Raw genomic sequence first — 20,893 nt, 5'->3', positions numbered from 1 at the left:
TGGTAAAGCAATACCCAAAGTGTCAAATGACGCCATTAAAATTTACCCTGTCTAGTCTTAAGATCAAGAAGACAACTAGAACTTTCAGTAACAACCAGGAAAGTCATACGTATTTTATTTAAATTTTTTTTTTTTTTTACAAATGCTTTTATTAAGGAAACTAACAAGCCAAATGACATGTTTCATAGTGGTATTTGGAAATCATTAACTGCAAAAGCTGCATATCCTGTTGAAATATTTTGAAATGTGTTTAAAGTCAAAAATTGATATGATTATTTGCATGTGGCAGATTTATCTGTTAGGTTTTTCTTACAGTACAAATTCAACTTTCTGGGAGAATCATTTCAGGAAGCTTTAAAAAGTGCACTTTGTGTACAAGTCTGATTAGTACTAACTAACTACAAATACTGTAGTTTTTCATAAAGGGACTAACCAGATTGTACTGAATCTGGATTTATTTAAGCCTGAAACACTCAGTATTTTAGGAATCTTGTGAAATAATTGATTATTTTAGCAGACATATTATTATTAAATGTACATAAATAGATAACCAATAATTTGACCATTTATTTACTTTATATACTTGTGTACCCACTGCTATGGAAAATTTCACTTTCAAATAAATACATATTCTATCTTAGTACATCTGCTCACATAATAAAGCCCTGAAATGGTAAAAGTGATTTTACAGCATTGATGAGGTCCATATCTACATTTTAATGCTGGCATACATTGCATCAATCTGGTCTCTGAAGTGACTGCGTAGTTCAGCTCTCTTAGCCTTTAATGTCGGTGTGAGGAGACCGTTCTGCACCGAGAACAGCTCGGGATGGAGGGTGATGTCTCGCACCTACAAGGAGAAGGACAGTGGTGATAGGAAGCACCAACGAGGAGGCAGTGGTATAAACTTACAAAACAATCACCTGTTCAAAAGACTTGAGTCCAGCCTCTTTTCCCAATCTCAGGATATCCTCCAGAATGGCCTTTTTCACCTCCTGAAAAATAACGTACTGCTCAATATGAAACCAAACAACATGATGTTTTGTTTTTTTACACACACTGTTAGAGGGGTTTCCAAACGATTCAGGACAGGACCCCCAGGATAACCCTGCCACAAACTATAGTGACATTAATTTAAAATGGCAAAACATGTAAAAAAATCTGATTTAATATAGTTTATCTGAATAGTTATAGTACCATTAGCAATTTCATTTAATGGTTTTAATTAAAGAAAAGTTTCATTATTTTTAAGCTATGTCTTGAAATCATGTTGTGACCCCCAACTGAGTTATAGTCTAACATGAACATATGAAAAGAGGCCTGGTGGATTGTTATGGCCTAGATTTCAGAGCCCTACTCCGCCTGGTTATAGATGAAAATACACCTACCTTGTTGCTGCAAAGTTCAGAGTAAGACCCCTCAATTCCCTTTTTCTTGACCCATAGAGGCAAATAGTCAGGGTCCGGGACAACTATCCCAACTAGACAAGCCTGGAAGATAAACAGGCAAGATAAGTGTGTCGGAACTACCCAGAATCTTCAAAAGTAATATTAAAATAAAAATCTAACCTGCAAACTGTCACCATGTACAAATATTTGTGCAACTGGATCACAACGATTATAAACGGTTTCAATTTTCTCTGGAGCAATATATTCTCCTTGAGCCAGCTTAAAAATATGTTTCTTCCGGTCAATAATTTTCAAAGTACCATTCTGTAAAAAAACAAAAGTTAAACACGAGAGAGAAGTAAGAAGAATGGAACCTCACATCCACAACCATTATCAAAATTACATGCAAAATTGAGAGCTGTATAATTGTCTTTTGCTAATAATTTGTGATTCAGTATCCTGTACAATAATTAGATTTAATAGGAAAGGCAATATATAAGCATTACTCCAGTCTAATCCTTTTTGGGGGGTTTATACCCTAGAAATTATGCAAATTATTGAAAAAAATATTAACCAAAAATAAAGAAATCATCATCAGAAATGCAAACACCTATCCCACTTTCAAAATACAGTTAAAACTCATTGAAAACCAGACCTGTGAACAATGACAACGCCTGCTCTCGCTGCCCCCTACTGGCCTCCTGTCCTGTACCTATGTGTGTCTGTGTGATTGTCTCTACTGTTTTGTGTGTAATTGTTCCATTATGTGTGTCTATGTTGGACTGTTTTCTGTGTCTTGTGCTGTAAATATTTGTTTATTGTATGTTACATGTCCTTTTTCGTTTTAAGGCACTCTGAGTGAGTTGTTTGTTTCAGAGTCACTCACCAAAAGTAAAAACATAATAATAAAAAATACAATAAAATAAAATAAAGTATAAAATAAAGTAAATTATAAGGAAGTGAATTACAAAGTCAAGTAAAAGTAATGTAATGTAAGTGTATGTACTTACAGGAAGCCATTTGCCAATATCCCCTGTGTGCAGCCACCCGTCCTGGTCAATCGCTTCTGCCGTTTTTTCCGGGTCCTTTAGGTAGCCCTTGAACACATTTGGTCCTTTCACACACACCTAGAGCAATAAAATCATTATAAAACAACATTTTTCATCTCAACAGGAATAGAACTGGTGACAATTGTTTAACATGTCCTAATAACCCCATCTTGTGGCCAAATCACTACACTGCAAGCCACAAGGACGCAAATTCATAGTTTTGTTGTTGAGTAAATTAAGTTTAAGTGAATACAAGACATTTTTGGCTTTGTAATTATGACAGAGGTCCAATTAAAAATATTTCAAAATTATATTCTACTTAAATACATAAAATTGATCTGATAATTTATATGAAGATGATATCTCTCCATTTTCCTTTATTAAAATACTGAATTCTACAAGTGAACCCTTAATTTTTAACTCACCTCTCCTTCCCCATTGGCTGACAGGTAATTCATTTCTGCTACATCCACCAGTTTCACAATGTTGCATGGAAGAGGAGGCCCAACGTGTCCTGAAGAAGAAGAAGAAGAAGAAGAAGAAGAAGAAGAAGAAGAAAAAATAACACAAAATAATGGTGGAGACAGTGAAGAAGTGATCTGATTGGGCAGTTGACTTTCTCAATCACAGATGGACGGTGACCAATTAAAAAGTTATAATTATTTCACTTTTATTAACCATTAAGTAAATACCCATGTTCACAGATTTGTTTCTGTTGATAATTTCTGATAATTTTCTTTCTTAATCTTTATTTATACAGGGGAACCAAATGAGCATTTGAGCTCTTTTTCATGGACGCCCTATTTAAAATACAATACAAATAGAAAAACAAACAAAAACAAACAAGTATACAAGTCCATAGAAAAACATTTAAAACAGCTGCAGGTGTGTGTATAGAAGTTTGTTACCAAATTATTAAATTGAGATTGTGTCACCAACGTGTCCAGTTTTGCTTTTCCTTGGAGAGTGTTCCATTTTTGTGAAGTAAAACAGCTAAAAGCACCTTTCCCGGCTCGTCCTTAGTCTTATGTAGTCATGTGATCTGGTATTAAATGTTCCAGTATCAATGATTAACAAGCAGGTGAGATATTCTGGCTCTTTTTGAAGTCATCCCTTATAAATACATTTCATACAGAGCTGTTCTCTTCTGACAGTGATGGCCAACCCACTTTTCCATAGAGAAAACAGTGACAGGTTTCAAATCTATCACCTGTAAACTGTAAATGGTGCAAAAGTCCTTTAAAGTTTTAAGAAGATAATATTATATCTTTTCAGATATATAGTATTAAACTATATAGCTTAACATACATATTATTATTCATTTTATTTTTTGTGTTAACCGAAAACTGCAATATGGACCTAAAACAAAAACACAGGACTACTGCTGCCCCCACCTCTTAATTGCAGATTGTCATTTCTGTTCCATTTTTATGTGACATTTTGAACCCTACATGTAAAATTCAGAGTGTACTACTTGTGATTTTTCTAAATATTCAGAGAAGTGGGTGAAGACAGAATGATTTCGACCACTCCAAATCAAATGCAGGACAACACAGAATTGCTCAAACATGCATGAGTATAGATAATGAACCAAGAACAGGCCCTTACATGTCATCAGCTATAATTAAAGTCGTCTGTCAGATGTACAATCGTTTACTTTTGCTTCTACCTGCTTGGTATTATAAACAGTCAAGACAATAATTAAATGAAGTAACAGTATAACTAATACGACAAGTAACAGCTCACAAAGCAGTTGAGCAGGTAAATGGTCCAATTTTGATATAGTGCTTTTCTACCTTCAAGTCTTTCAAAGAGCTTTACATCAAGGAACCACTCACCCATTCGCGCACACACATTCAGACACTGGGAGTGTGGGGGGGTTAACCGTCTTGCCCAAGGACACAACAGCAGCATTCATTTATGGGAGCTGCAATCGCACAACCAACCTGAGGGTCAGTGGATTTTACCGCTCAACCAATGATGTTTATGTCGAGAGCGGGATTTGGACCGCCAACCTTCGGATAAGTGAACACACACTCGCCCCCAGAGCTCAGATTATTGAAGCGGGTTCTCTTATGATTTGGGAAGGGCATCCTGTGTAAAATCATTATCAAACTGACATTTACCTGCGCTCCAGTCTCCAGGCATCGACATTGAACAACCGGCTGTGCATTCAGTCTGTCCATAGCCTTCATAAAACTATAATAGAGCAGGATTAGCATTATTGAAATGAACTTTTTTGCTTTTCTTCCCAATGTTTTTAAGTTAACAATTTTTAACGGACTGACCTGACACCCCAAAGCAGCTCGTAGAAATGTCAGGATGACTGGTGACACTGGTGCTGCTCCGGTGATCATCATCCTCACTCGGCCTCCCAGACTTGCCTGAACAAAAAACAAAATTTAGAATTCTAATCTGTATAAATATGCTAACATAAACCTTTTTTTTGGACAAAATGTACCCACCTGAACTTTTTTAAAGATCAGTTTGTCCCATAGACTATCTTGTCTGACCACACCATTGCGCAGTTCTGCTTCCTTCCTTCTGAAAGCAAAGTCTAGAAGCCACCGTTTCATTGGTGTGTTTGCCTGACTGAATATCTGTGGAAATTAGGAACATTGAATTGAAAGTTTATGGCAAATTTTATTACACAAAGAAAATATGACATTTGTTTTACCTTATCGAACATGCGGTTTAAAAGGCGGGGCACAACAGGAAAGACAGTCGGCTGAAGGGTTTTCAAATCGTCCATTAAAAGCCTAATATCTCCCTGAAAGTATCCGATACGACCTCCGTGGATGAGGACAACAGACTAGAAAAAAGTCATATAATTTATCAACCAATCAGCTATTATTATCATTATCTGTTTTTGCAAATAAACTCTTCAAATAATGATAAGTCTCATTGGAGGCTTGCAGTTTACTTAGTATAGTAACAGCAATACAGGCTGTCCATAAAGTCTCTCTAAAGGCAGCTGATAACATATATTAATTAGATTTGTTCGATTGTACTCAGTGGCTATAGAAGTTTTGATGAGACTCTGCTACAGTGAACATGGCAAGAAACCGAGTAGCGTCTTGCTGTGCTTTGTGCGACTAATGGTGCACATATAAAGGTGTATTAAATGAAGCTGGAAACCACCGAGTACAAAAGAACAAAGTCTGATTCTGATATCTTATCAACTGCCTTTGTAATGCTTTTTTTTTTTTTTTTTCCTATTGTAAAGAGACTTAATGGACACCCTGTATTTTCAAGAGCCAAGTGTATTTTACTGCTATCAAAATATTACTCCTTTCCTTCTTGATAAAACACTACACATTATTGTCATTCATTATATATATATATATATATATATATATATATATATGGTAACAAAACAAAATAAAAAAATTTTGGCAATTTTTCAAAATATAGATATGTTTTTGCGATTCATTTTTTTTATAGGTTTTCACATATTCTTAAATATATGTACTGTAAATGTACAAAATATCACACAGACATTAGCAATATCCAATCCCAGTTGAAAAGTATGTTTAAATTAAATATTACAAAAATCACCAGTTAATTTAAAAAAACAGAAAACACAAACAACATGCACATACCTGTACCACCCTCTCAAACATGTGAGCTAGAGGCAGATAGGACACATGAACATCATTGACACTCAGCGTGCAATGTACCTGCAAAAACACACAAAACACATGCAGAATGGCAGACCTGCACGCACACTGTACCTCCACGACTCTCTCAAACATATGCGCCAGAGGGAGATACGAGATCAGCACTTCTTTATTGCTGGCCTTGAGTGTGCCCTGACCATTGTGCATAAAGCAGTGAGAGAAGTCAAGATTAACCACTGAACCACTGTCGCCTCAAGTGTTAGAGCAGTGGTCCCCCAACCCGAAGGTCAGAGGATTGATTCCCGCTTGGACTGTTGTTGTGTCCTTAGGCAAGACATTTCAGCTGCAATATGTAGCATAAAAGTGGTGTGCGCACGGCGGTGCATTGGTGGTGGTTGGAGATTAGCAGCCTCAACTACAGTGTAGAGCTTTGAGAGGCTTTAGTAAACCTGTAAAGAATATTATTAGTGTAATGTAATAATTATTATTCTTACTTGTTAAAGAAGCTGAGTGGTTTGCAATAAACATTACAACTATTATTTAGAGTTGTGTTTCACAAAGTTAACAAGCCTCTCAAAGTGCTACACTGTGGTCATTCATTCATTGCATTCTGTGGTGGTAAGATATTAAATGTTGCCTGGGGAGCCACAGTTGCCTGGGGTAGACTGGCAGAAGTGAGGCTGCCGATCTGCACCATCTGCCCCTGCTACCACCACACTGCATTCACAATCAGCAAAATGGGTGTCTTGCTCAAAGACACAATGTCAGTAAGAACTGGTCAGAGCAGGGTTCACTGACTCCTGGGTTGGTGAACTTGCTCTCTAATGACACTAAAGACAAAAACTAGAAGAATGTAGAATGTAGATTGGGCAGATGAGAACATTAATAAATATTACATTTGTATCACATTATCACAGATGCAAGCATTTGTTTACCTGTGTAATTTTGATAAACGCTGCCGTGTTGGAGATAACATTTCCATGAGTTAACATAGCACCTTTTGGGTTCCCTAAAAATAATAGCAAAATCTTTTAATAAAATAAAGCACTTTATTATTTGATAGAAACCGTCTATAACTTCACCTGTGGTTCCAGATGTAAAGCAGATCAGTGCCAGGTCATCTGATTTGGGGGGCTGCAAACATCAACACATCAGCACCAATACTATAATAAAACAGTGCAATAAAGAGATTTAGTTGTAGATTCTCACCTGTGGAGTTTGGTGATTGGCATGTCCTAAGGCCTGAAACAACATGATCCAGTGGTGAGTGAGTATGCACATAACATGTGTCGTTATTTGTGGCTTTACTGGTACAAAGTTTTCAGGTAAAGATAAACAAATAAATAAATAACAGTATATTTAAATGGGACAGAAGTACCAGGGGAAGATATACTATATTGATACCTTTAGAAAATAAAACATTGTTCAATCCCTGTCAGGAGCAGTGGGCCACATGAGCTGACTTGTTAAGGAGGATTTAGCCTAATGTGCATGTCTAAAATACTGGGAATTGAACCCAGGACCTTCTCGCTGTGAGGTGACAGCTCTAGAGGCCACTCCAGTATGCCAATGAGTTTGTGTAAAGTACATACAGCAGAGGAAACTAAGTTGGCAAATGTTTACAGAGCTCATTAGGATATATAAAACATAGAACTACAATACTTGTTAAAATCAATCAATAGATATTACCTCAAAATCTTTGAAGCTTTTAATGTCGATGCCAGCCTCTGTTCCCTGTTTGACCAAATCATCATCAAATGCCTCAATCAGCACAACAGTCTTCACTGTCCCCCCTTTCATACTGCCATTCTCCAGGAGCATTTTGACTTTATCAGCTACATCACAGATCACTGTAGAAATAGATGCTGAAAAAAAACACAGTGTTAGCATCACTAAGAGCCAACAGCAAACACTTCATCAGGACAAATACCTTGCTGCAAAACATAGTCAATGGCTTCTCTACCAAGAGTGTCATACAGGGGCACAGCCACAAGGGAGTACGTGTAACAGGCCAATTCTGCAATGGTCCACTGAAAACCAAAACACACACAAACACATCTGTTATCACACCAACATATACCTCACTAAACAGTACATTTAATTAGGACACCCTGGGTATAAAATAAAAATGTGTGCCTTAAGTTAAGATTATATGTATTATTATTATTACCTCTGGTCTGTTCTGAGAAAAGATCCCAATGAACTTGTCTCCAGTTTGTGAGTGTCCTTTGTGAAGAAGTGCAGAGCCAATGCCCTCTGCTTTGGTAGATATCTGAAGAGTCACAATGGAAAGGAAAGAGGTAAGAATTATTTTATTTTTCATACAGTGCATTTATGGAATGCTCTTGGCTGGTCTGAATCCAGGATCAGTTGGACTTTATTTAGAAACTGATTAACACCCTGGACATCTGAAGACCAAATACCAATAACAAAACAACAATGGATTTAAAAGCGGACGCCAATCACCATGTTTGAGTTTCACATTTAGACACGCTAGTATCAGCGCTGGTATCAGGGTCGCCCAGCAGATTTTTTAAAGTGTTTTCTTTAAGGGGCACTCTGCACTTTTAATGGAGGGTCTGTTACCCGTCTCCATGGAGATGTTATTGCTTTGCCTGGAATGTTCTAAAGTATGGCATTGAACTTATCTACCCCCATGGAGAAAAGCAGGCGGTGACATCAAATGACATCAGATCTGTGGAGAGGCGAGCCCACTCACAGCCCACTCACAGCCCACTCACAGTAAGGATTCATGTTTTTTTTTTTTACTTTGGTTCTCTAGTAGGCCTATTTTGGAAGAGATATTAAGTTTTTTTTAGTTCATGTGTACCTCAGAATAGGACTGCCACTCATAGGGCTGATTAGGTTTTCTTGATCCAAGACACGGTCCATCATCTTTAAAAATAGATATATAGTTAAACTCAGACAAAAAGAAAATAATTGCAGAACATTGTATAAGTTACTCACTTGAGACTCGCATTCCCCTGTGAAAGACCTCATACATTGTACAGGCATCACTGTAATAGTGCGTCAGGTACTCATTGTCAGTGGTTAGAGTTGACCTTCTGGCACGTTCTTCACCCTACAGCCAAAAATAACAGGGGTTCATTCTACATACACATGTCACTATGCAGCGATGGCATGGTGGGGTCAGAAAGTTCACTAGAATTTCTTTAAACCTATTGGCCTTAAACTTTGAGTATGACTTTGAAAACCGACTCCAGACTTTGGCCCTTTCCTTATATACCTTATAAACATTTGTTGAGTCTGGCAACATTCCAATCTACAATTTACCCACATTTTAATCAAGTCCAAGAAAGTTCTCTACATCCAGTAGGTTCAATGTTAACTGTCTCTGTTGTAAACTTCAACACCCGCATTTTGTTGCCAAAATATTTGTAATTCTGTTTCTGGAAAGTATTTTTTTAACCTTCCTGCACAGTGTTTGATCTCAGTTAAACAACTGAGGTAGGTCCTGCAATACTGATCCAAAAATGTTAATTTTGTCTTCTTTTAACATTAGTAAGAGTGATCTATATGCCTTGTCACCAACCACTAAGACAATACAGACATGTCGATATTTCAGGAGAGGACAAAGGTATACATACAGGCAGCTCTACTGACTGGAGTGAGAGGTCACAGGGTGGCATCAGGGCTCTTGGTCGTGTGGCAAACCAGTACGTAGTGATGGCAGCGAAAGCACCTACGCCCATCAAAGCATTAGTAGGAAGAGCTCGCATGTACTGCCGGACGTCATCAAACTCAGGAATTCGCAGCTGTCTCAGGACTTCCTGAGCCTGCATGTTCCCAAATTACCCTGTGTGGAAAAAGACAAGTCTGTTACAAAAATCAGAATTGTAGAAGGTATGTAGAACAGCACAGTAGCAGAGGAGGGAGACAAACCACAGCCCCAACCATAGAGAAGCACACTGTTATCTACCATGTAGTATCCAGATCTATGTTGATGTTCCTGGAGGTGTTGAGTTCATAAAAATGTGAACAGTTTGTCCAGTTGATCAGTCACTTATTTGGCACCTTTTAGTTATCTTTCTTATCGTTTTATTTGCTGCTCCAGGCACATTTTCCTTTTGCAGTCGTTTCTCTGTGGGCCACTATTTATAGTGTTTCAGGTGTACGCTGCGTAAATAAAAGGAAGATAGTGGTGCTGAACAGCTGTGTTGATGGAAACAAGGTCACAGTAAAGAGTCTACAGTAGGAGACGGGGTGAGACATACGGACTCAATCACTGACCACGTGCTCGTCTGAGACACTGGAACGGAAGGAAATGAGGTTTCCTGGTCAGAACATGCCATATAAATGAGTTCACTGGGCTGTGCGCACAGCCCACAGCTGTAGCACAGATCTACACTACAGTACACACAACGCACAAGTGCTGGACTCTGAAAAACATAATTACTCATTGAAATCAATGACATTTTAATGTAGCGTGCTGTTGATCACAGCATATGTATTCATACATTTAGATAGTATTAATGTACAACATACAGATATGAGGATAATCACTCCACCCCCCTGAACTGTATGTCACTGGAACAGTACAGCAAATCTACACAGCAGTGATTAACAGTGTCATTCAGCCTACTAGACATAATAATCGTGTAGATAAAAAATAAACACAGATAAACACACTTTACACACTGTATATATCTTATGCTGTATCAGAGATTGAATAATTGTGACATATGATGCATTTAAATAACTAAACTAATAATGGCAGCAGCCATACCATATGGTTTAATATTAAGGATGAATTGGGGGTGGGAGTAAATACAAGTAAACTAAGAAACTTAGTTTACTTATACTTACTCCAACTTCATCAGAGCAATTTACTATGGTGGTCAGTTTGTTTACTTTGTACTTCTGTAACTATTGCATTAGTCTCCTTCAGCAAGAACATGAGATAAACATGCTTACCTGCTTTGACCTCTATACTGGTCATGTTTAGTTTATGAACAGCCATGACAATTGACATCTCACCTACTTCTATTATTAACGTTGAGCACATGACTGACTGGCCTGCTGCCCACTGGGAGAAAGTATACACATGCTGCCCCACAGGGCACCTTCAGTATAGCACTGGGAAAATCCATATGGCAAGAAACTATTTGTTTTGTTCTTGGTGTAGTCTCAGATGGGTTTTAATTTATAATAACACTGGTGAGTAAATTAAGGCTGAAAACTGAAACGTTTGGCCAATATGTACACTAAAATACTGTGATACTTAAAGATATTGTATTTTTTCTCATAAGATTTAGTGCAGCCCTATATGACACTAACTTCTGTACATTATCAAGCTTAAACACAAGTGGTATTACCTAGACAACTAGATAACTGTAACAAACACTGCATATAAAAAAGTTAAAGCAGAAATTAACCTTTCCCCTACTTAATAATGTAAGTTTCCTTATTAGACAGTCTCCCAACATTTCCCAACCACCTCTCTCACCTTCACAGTGACGCATATAGGGATTTTTTAAAGCATACTGTCACATTTACTCACAGTGTTTTAGTGATCCAGAAAGAAAAAGTACCGGTCCTTAAGAGCAGACTGTATACTGATCTGTATGGGCCCTTTGCCACTGCAGTTGCTATTAGGAGAGACACACACACTTCGTCCTCTAATAGACCTCAGAGTTTCTCACCACTATGAATAGCAAAACCACACCCCTTTTTCAAACAGAAACAGTGGCGCGTGAGAGCCAGGTAACACAAGCCAAAAAGCAATGCAAATATTGAAATACATGTGTGTATTTTGCAGTGCATTTGCAGAGACCTTATCAAAGTTAATCTGACTCACAAGATGTTACATTCTTGTTTTGTTTCATTTAAAATATAACCAGACAACCAGTCCCAACATCATGAGGGAAATAATGTTTAACGGAGTTTAAGAGAACACTGAAAACCCACCTCTTCCCCCTGGAATTTAATACTAGCTAGACAGGATATCTTGGCGTTTTATTGTACTTTGCCTATGTATTTGTGTATTGTCTTATCTGTATTTTGTCTTTTTTGTTGAGATTCCTCTGTAGTGATATATCATGCTTCAAAATGTGTTATGATGATAGGCCTGGCAATGTGCACTACATAAACAACTCCAAGGATGCTATAATTTTAGAGCACACTGATATATGAACTGATACATGATAATACAGATTTTAATACAGAAGAATAACATAAATTTAAGAAGAAGAGAGAGATTGTCTTTAAAAAGAAGTATTTCATGAGAGAGTTTGACCTGTGAGCTTTAAGTGTTTTGTGTTTGTGTTTTGTTTCATTCAGACATGTTTGAGTAACCCTTTATTATTAGTCTATGTACATCTCCAAAGCTCAAAATGTTCTGTTCCACCTTGTGATGTCATGTAGTGGTAGTGGTAGTTAACAGCTCCTTTTACCGTTTGTTCAGCAGATTGGTAATCTCACAGCTGAAATCATCCAAATTCTAGTGAAGGTGTGTGGAGTTTAAAAACACAGTGGAGCACTTCCTGTATTACCACATGATGACATCATAAGGTGGAACAGAGTGTTTTCTGTTGAGGAGAAGAACTCCTAAATGCCTAAATATGCAGGGTTTGTGTGTTAAACATGTGTGAATGAAACAAAACACAACTCCAGGGATGTTTGAGATGAGGAAACATTATAACATAGATCAGAAAAAAGCATAATATGAGTGCTCTAATGTGATTGTCTATGTTTTATATGAACCTAGAAAGTAATAAAAATAAATAAAAACATTTAGAAAAACCTATACTTAAATATGAGTGTTATTTGTGGTCTTGTTCCAGAGTCACCACTCGTGTGACCCCACTACCGCCATCACTCTCCATACTTGGCCTGTGAGCGTGTCAGGCCAATGACAAGGCCGCCCTCCGTCACCCCACCACCCAAATAAAAAAAATAAAAAAAACACAGAAGAGGAAAGAGGGCAGCTGGTTCATTTGACACAGAACAGAGCACAACCACGCATTAGAGCACTACCACACGTTTGAACACTACTACACATTTGAACACACTACTGCACATTTGAACACACTACTGCACGTTTTGGCCCTTGCAGATAAGACCCACCACAGGAAGTTGTACATGTGGTTTTGTCGGCCTGGTAATCTAACTTCTTCTATTTCAATTGTAGTGTCACGATACTACAATTTCAAACTTCATTTTAATACTAAAGATACCGATACCATAATGAAGATAAAAATGCTCCTTTTTTAGTAATACAATGACACTTCCATAAAAAAAATAATAGTACTTTCTTTATCTTACCATGGCATCTTGCATGTGTTTATTTGTGTTGTCTTTAGTGAAATTTATCATTTCGTATATATTGATTTTATAGTTAGGCCTGTCACAATAACAAATTTGAAGAGCGATATATTCAAGTAAATATAGAAGATAAACAATAATACTGAAACTAAACCATAAACCAGAATTATCCCCCCCCCCCCATGTATCTGCAATGAGTCATCGAAGCTATTTATTCAAGCTCAAATCTCATTATATTGCAAAAAAATATACCAAAAAATACCAAAAATATCCCACTAGTACAAAGAAAAAGTAAACACGATAAATACTGACCCCCCAAAATATATATATATCAGTCAGTATATATACATATACTGACTGATAAGCAGATTTAATACTTATCGTATAGCAAAATTACGCAATTACTTTTCCCAAAGTTGATCTCAGTTTCTATGGAAAGATATAAATAAATATATATACATTTAATAGAGTATATCACGTGTAACAAATTTAAAAAAACATAACTTTATAGTGGTTTTCTGCTGATTATTTTTCCAGTGTTATTTTCTTATTTGTATATGCAACTGCCAGATAGTAACTGAAGTCTTGTTTACTAAAAAATATTTGGGAAAACAGGTTTGAGCCACTGATAGTACTGGGACTCAAAATATTACCACCAACAAGTCATGATATGTTTGTGTGACATCACTGAAATCTAAGAATCACATACCTCAGGATCTGTCCCAAGCCTGTGGAAAAAGGAAAAACTGGGCCAGGCCATTACAGCAACAGCTCACATAAATCAATGAATAAACTAGGGCTACAACAACAAATTTGAACAGAAAAACCTAATCTAAACCTTAAAGTTGTGTAAAGCAGCGTGTGTAACCTAATGCAAAACATGATTTGTGTTTATGTAAATCCATTAGCTGTCTTTACTATCCTTTAACCCTACAACCACAAGTTTTGCATACAGCTTTGAGATATAGATGAACACACGCAATCCCAAAATACATGGTCTTGCATTCATATGAAGGGGAATTTGGGCAAGTCACAACCCGCTATGTTATGCCACAGTGATCCAGAGTCGGCCTTGCTTGTGTTCAACTGTAACTGTAGAGCTCTATTGACTGCCTCTGTAAATGTGTTCAAACCCATTAGTATTTCCTACACTATTGATACACTATTGAACCCCTCGTCAGCGCTGAATAGTAACCAAACAATGATATAAACTGATATTGTGGATTGATGTGTAATGCATTTTAATTGCGAACCCATTTGAACACATCTGGAAACATTTAAGAGCACAAAAATCCAAAACATTCCACAACGAGGTTTGCCAGTTTAGACTGAGACCCCAGTGAGTGATCTTTTATATTTGCAAATAACGTGCATGTCCATCCAAGCCTTACGCAAATAAACCAGGCAGCAGTTCTTTCCATTCGTGAGACTGGGCATGTCATGATATAAAATTATGACGACAAACACCACAATTATTCACAATTACTGACACCTAGGCCTGTCACAATAACACGTTTTGAAATGCAATCTATTGTTGAAGTACCGTAAATTTCGGACTACAGAGCGCACCTTGATATAAGCCGCACCAGCTAAATTTGAAGAGAAAATCAATTTTGTACATATATAAGCCGCACCTGAATAAAAGCCGCAGGTTTTCATATTGTAACATGAGATATTTACACAGAAAGACGGTGCACCGACACGCTTTTTTTTAAACTGTGCCTGAAAATTGGCACCAACACGACAACAACACGGGATGAACACATCTGCAGGTTTAGAAAATAAAGCTGCACCAACACGGAAAATCTGCTTTTATTTCCTCTGAAAACTTTTGTCGTCTTTTTACATTGACCAAGTTGGATTCATTGATGTCGAGCTTACGTGCAGTGGCTCTATTTCAGGGGTCGGCAACTCGCGGCTCCGGAGCCGCATGCGCCTCTTTCCGCCTCATACTGCGGCTCTGCGTGGCTTGGGAACTGACACAGACACAGCTCAGTCCTGCGTAAAGAGCCCTGATTTTCAGACATTGTGCGCACAGGGGTCAGGAGCAACTTTGGCCCGTCCCTAATGACACACTAATAAGCTCGTCCGTAGATGTATCATGAAAATCCTGCTGGAAATCGCCACAGAAATCTATTTGATGTAGTAGCAAGTATATTATCTGCTCTTGTCTCCGCGGTGACGTATCACGTATAACACATCAGACACGACGCATTAAAGTAGAGCCACAAGCGAGTGAAAATGAGCCAAAACAAAAGTCTTTGGAGATCTTTTTAACAAAGGGGAAAAGGACAACTGAGGAGCCAGAAGAAGAGACTACGACCTCCAAGAAAAAGAAAGATAAATTTAACAGACAATGCCTACTTAAAATCTGGGTTTGTCGCTACAGGTGACTCACGCACAGAGTCCGCTCTGCGTAACATACGGGAAAAGCAAATAAGGCAATGAAACCTTCAAAACTGCTTTGGCACATGGAGAATAAGCACCTGGGATTAAACGATACGCTACGAGTTTTTTTGTTGTTGTTTTTTTAAAGAAACTGCGGAGTAGAGTAGACATAATCACATAATCAGCGCGATGCATGATGCAGCGGTTTGGTGAGTTGTATTTTTTTAATGCACTTAAGTTGTTTTTGCCATATTTATCTGCCACGTGTAGAAGGCTTGTCCGTGAAAGTAAAACCTACATTATTCCGTTACATTATTGTTATTATACAGTGTTATCTTCATTTTAGATGTCAAAAAGTATTTGCGGCTCCCAGTGTTTTATTTTATGTGGAAAGTGGGTCCAAATGGCTCTTTGCGTGCGTGTTAAAGGCCGACCCCTGCTCTGTTTCCTTTCTGTTTCTTTATCTTAAAAACTGCATCATATCCATTTCATGATGCGCAAAATGATCGTTCAAAATCAAAACTAGTGAATTCTTCAGAGCAGAATCTTTCCCCACGTCTGTCTCACTTTTACGTTTACAGCTAGAGAGCGCCCCCCAGGGGCCGTTATCCAGTAAAATTCCATATATAAGCCGCACTGCTGTAAAAGCCGCAGGGTTCAAAGCGTGGAAAAAAAGTAGCGGCTTATAATCCGAAATTTACGGGGTAAATATAGACAATAAATGAAAGTATTGAAACCAAAACATAAAGCAGAATTATCCTTCAAAAGGTATTCTTAAAGTACAATATGCAAACTGCAGTAAATAGAAACAGAATGCAACACTTAAGTACCATATTATCCAGACTTTTTTTTCTTTTCATAGTTTGGCCAGGGGTGCGACTTATACTCAGATCTGACTTATATGTGGAGTATCTGAGCATATAATTTCAAAACTTCGTTACAGTCACACTGACAACCACCTTTTTTTCTTCATTATTATGCATTTTTTGACTTATACTGCAGAGCGATTTACAGTCTGGAAAATACGGTAGTTAGTTTTTTTTCTATAATGAGTCCTAGACTTTCATAAATCACTGAATCACAACAGAAACTGGGGGTGAAGTTGGTTAAATGTCTTGCCCAAGGACACAATGACAGCATTCATCAGTGGGAGCTGGAATCTGACCTCTCAATCAATGATGTTTATGTCAAGAGTGGGATTCGAACCGCCAGCCTTCAGATCAGTGGAGAAACACTCTATGCTACTGTCAATCCAAATGTATAGTATAGTATAGTTTGACTCCAAATGACTTAATTTCACTTCTAAAATTCTCACTTTTCATATTTTTTTTAGCCCTTATTGATAATCTAATCACGATTTTAGAATAACCCAATCATCTTGACATCCCTATTGGTGACACACTGTTGAAATAGGACACGGCTGGTCACACGGTCACTACAGACATATACAGGGGAAGAGGGAGGATGGGATTTGTGATAAATGGAACATAGGTCACACCCGCATTGATGACTATGGCCACAACCGCATGCATCACAAGACCTTCACTCCTGTAAATAACACACAGTTCTCTACCCAAAAAATGAACTTTGTGAAGAAAAGTGTTGCACTGAGACGGTGAGCTCAAATGTCAGCACTGCAATTATTTACCATGGAAACAAATCTTAAAGAGTAAACAGTTCAGTTGATCAAACAGTGGTTCAGGTATCACTCTTTTTAAAAAAAAATACACTAGTTCTTTTACCTCACGACTGTACAGAATATAGTGTTGAGAAATGAAACTATGGACAAACGGTTACCAACTCCACCAACAAAAAGGACAGAAGTTACGTTTATACTGATTGTGACTGGCTTTTGTCTATGAACCGTAACAGTGTCTATTCTGACTGTTGATCTGTGCACTAAAACTACAGATAGACCAATATATATCCCTATATATCGGGCTGATATTTTGGCTTTTCTGCACATCGGCACATCGGCTATCGGCCTTACATCTCCTCCATAGTCCAATATTTTGATTTAGCCAGTCTGCTGCCTAAAAAGTACACACAAAACTTTATATTAACACTTTAGTACGAAGAGATAGCGGCACAAAACATGACTACACAGCTCACTTAAAGGCTTGTGGTAAAAAAAAAGGGCTTGGGGGGACTTTGTAGTGAATTTAATTGGGGGAAAATAATCTAAGTTTGCCCACAAACATTCACAGAGCTTATCAGCTATTGGTTGCTCTGTATTCTAAGCAATCTGTATCACCATCAGCCATAAAAAGCCCATATTGATTGATTTTGCATGTACCACAGTTTGAGAAACACTGGCCTAAATGCTTCTTCTGTTGATGTCCCATGCAAAGGCCAAATTTGTTAAGCCACATCCCTTCATTACTGCTCTCTCACATGACAGCCTCAAATTCAGTCAGTGAAATTATAACAGAACAAAAAAAAACCCAGCCCTGTTTTCCGGTTTCTGCCCCAAAGGCAACGTGTCAGACAGGCAAATATAATGAAACTAGTGGTCTCAAATAACTACTACTACCACAAAGCGGTGACAGGGAGGTGCTCCAGTTCCAAATAATGGCACACAAAGAGCCCTTTTGTTTAGTGTAAAAAAAAGCTGCTCGTCCTGCGCTGAAGGTCAAAACACAATATTTAATAGTGTTGTCACGATACCATAGTGCCAAACTCCATTTCATTAGTAAGGAAAAGGTTTGACGCTCCATACCAATTTTGATACAACAATGATTTAAAAAAAACTCAAAACACTTATCCAATAGAATATAATTTGCTGTTAAATTCAAGATTTCTCAAAAACTATTCAAGAAAGGTCATATTTGGTCATATTTATGGGATTTTTATAGTATTCATACTTGTTAAATTGAGTATATACTGCCCACATAGTTTAATAGTGCACATATACAGGGTTATCAGCCAGAGTCTCTGCTGTTCAAATAGTGCGGCTTAAGAGATTCAAACAAACTACAATTACCATGGAAACAGTACTGCTCCACATTCCACAGGTGTCTGGCACGCATCCTGCAGCCTCACTCCCACTGAAGATAAATCACCTCCAACTTATCTCAAACACCAGTCATTCAGGTTTCTTCTGCAGCTTAGCCTACACCGCCTCCAGCTGCTGTGACCACCACCTGTAGGCTTGGACTAAAGATATCCACTGGAATATTCTCGTCTTTATAAATCATCCAAGCACAGGTCTATTTTCTTTAAGCAACCAACCCGAAGTCTTCCAGACCAACAGCCGTTTTGTGCAGAGGGGTTACTACAGTGGAAGTAGAGCGCATAGAGGAACTAGAGCGCGTTACAGAAGAGCGTGAGGAGCAAAGTTATGGCGGAGATGCCACGTCTGATAACAAGCATCGTTTGAGTATCCACGTACCCACGAAACCCAAGATGAATGCAGTCTGTGAGTCAGCCAGTGGAGAGTCTGCTCACCTCAAAGACTGAACACCCCAAAGTTTGCAAACAAAGTAGGCTACTTACTCCATACTGCATAATACGTGTCTATATATGAAGCTCTTATTCTCAGCGCAGCTTCCTGTACCGTACAGCGATGTTCAATCCGATGCCTCAAGTAAGCCAGAAATCTTGAGTCTTTATGTAAAAAGACACGTAACGGCAGCGTAAGCAGGCAAACGTAAACCGCTGCAAATTGTGGTTTGGCACAATCTATTTAGACAGAAAACAGAAGCGAAAGGGGGTGTGAGCAGGCGCTGCGCAGCGCTCTACCACAGGAACTGCACTGAACATTTCAAGACACATGTTACTAACCTGTGTGCAGGGGCGTGGAGAAAAAGATCAAACCTAACCTTCCCTCGAAGAAACGACAGCGGGCTTTGTTTTTAAGAACGAATGCTCTCAACCTATCGCAACTGGCCTCGCGTAACTGTCATGCCTGAATGTTGAGAGCCGTCTTTTGATTGGTTAACACATGACACTGATGGTTGAGTCATGATTGAGCCTCAACTAGGGGCTATATTTACACTTTTACACAGGACTGCACAGACACGTCTTGATGTGATTCATTCACGAAGACAAAGGCCTCCACACATAGAAACATTCATAATCACTTCCATTAGGCTAATTGATTTAGGCGACTGGAAACAGGCCCACTATTGAGCAGAATGTCCCCACTTCATTCTCCTCTAGTCTCACACGGTCGAAGTAGAGGGACGCAGTGTTTTCAGTAACCACCAGAGGGAGTTCTTGTCCATTTAAATTGAAGTTTCAGATACAAGTTCAAATTAATTTTAATTAATGTTTACGTAGTTCAAGATGTTTTTTGCGTAACAGCAAGTTACGTTGGGCAAATTGCTCAAACTCAAATACAAGTGATAAGAGCTAGAGCAGCCAAGACCATCCGGCCATCAGACACATTTTTGTTGGCCCGAGGCTTCCTGAATTAGGCAAATTGTCCATAAGACGTCTTCTATCATCATATCCTCAATAATATTTGTATGAGGGGCAGATCTTAAGGTTGGGTACTTCGTACTTCGGCCAAACAATCATTTGAATGGTTCCACCGGTTTACGATCTCGTCCTTAGCATAGTCTGTGCAACCCTGGAAGGAAAAAGTCTGTCCAGGGCACTCACAGCCTGAGCCCTGTTAGTGCTGCGGTCCGTACAGAAGATGGCGCACTCAGCCAGTGAATCTTCGAGGGAAGTCGTCACAGCGCAGAGCGCAGCGGACAACACATACCCTGCTTCACAAATCTAGTAAAAGTGAATTGTCTCGTTGAATTTCTGCAAATCTGTAGCATAAATTAATAAAACAAAGGAACCTGCACCGGCCAACAACATCACAGCCTTCTTCTTCACGCTGACATGTAATATTGGTCTAGATTAAATGTAAATATTCAAATGTTTTGCTAAAATATGGTGTGCGTAATAACGCACGTTTCTTCACAGATAATGCCGTAAATTCTGTTATTGTAAACATGTTCCCAAGATGTGAATCTAACACTGGACAGTAGGCTTCCGTGCTTATAATAATCAGGAAAAATGTTATGAAGTGTAAAAAGAATTCATATTTCAGTAATAATTTTACACAAAGTCTTGATTCTTGTGTTTATTTGAAAATAAAACGTGCTACTGCCATAAACTTTTAAATTAAAAGAGATTCCAAAATATGTAATTAAAAAGTAAGTTTCAA

General features: G+C 38.2%; 1 protein-coding gene across 5 annotated transcripts; it reads right to left on the bottom strand.

Moving 5' to 3' along the window:
• Positions 1-85: 85 nt before the first annotated feature.
• acsl1a (acyl-CoA synthetase long chain family member 1a) lies at positions 86-19,619 on the bottom strand. 5 transcript variants are annotated; one of them, XM_033992146.2, is made up of 21 exons: positions 19,513-19,619; positions 9,666-9,874; positions 9,025-9,139; positions 8,888-8,952; positions 8,228-8,329; positions 7,988-8,087; positions 7,747-7,922; positions 7,267-7,299; positions 7,140-7,191; positions 6,993-7,066; positions 6,040-6,117; positions 5,115-5,249; positions 4,903-5,037; positions 4,726-4,821; positions 4,564-4,636; positions 2,863-2,951; positions 2,399-2,515; positions 1,569-1,712; positions 1,389-1,490; positions 924-995; positions 86-850 (listed from the first exon to the last, which is right to left on the bottom strand). In XM_033992146.2, exons 2-21 carry the CDS (start codon positions 9,858-9,860, stop codon positions 710-712), a joined length of 2,094 nt encoding a protein of 697 aa, XP_033848037.1. In that variant the 5' UTR covers positions 9,861-9,874; positions 19,513-19,619; the 3' UTR covers positions 86-709. The 5 variants fall into 5 exon arrangements, with proteins under 5 accessions (XP_033848037.1, XP_033820610.1, XP_033847966.1 ...); XM_033964719.2 differs by having other exon boundaries at positions 19,225-19,520; XM_033992075.2 differs by lacking the exon at positions 19,513-19,619 and adding an exon at positions 11,579-11,725.
• Between the last annotated feature and the right edge of the window lie 1,274 nt (positions 19,620-20,893).

The sequence above is a fragment of the Periophthalmus magnuspinnatus genome, chromosome 1 (genome assembly GCF_009829125.3).
Source record: "Periophthalmus magnuspinnatus isolate fPerMag1 chromosome 1, fPerMag1.2.pri, whole genome shotgun sequence".
NCBI lineage: Eukaryota > Metazoa > Chordata > Actinopteri > Gobiiformes > Gobiidae > Periophthalmus > Periophthalmus magnuspinnatus.
The sequence above is the reverse complement of the archived record's forward strand: the minus strand, read 5'-3'. Positions and strand labels throughout refer to the sequence as shown.

Bases quoted from the DNA above. Each gene is read 5' to 3' on its own strand.
- acsl1a (XM_033992146.2), bottom strand. From the start codon at position 9,860: ATGCAGGCTCAGGAAGTCCTGAGACAGCTGCGAATTCCTGAGTTTGAT. The intron at 5,250-6,039 runs GTATGTGCATGT...ACTTTTTTCTAG, and splicing joins TGTTTGAGAGGGTGGTACAG to TCTGTTGTCCTCATCCACGG. The intron at 5,038-5,114 runs GTAAAACAAATG...TAATTTCCACAG, and splicing joins TAAACCGCATGTTCGATAAG to ATATTCAGTCAGGCAAACAC.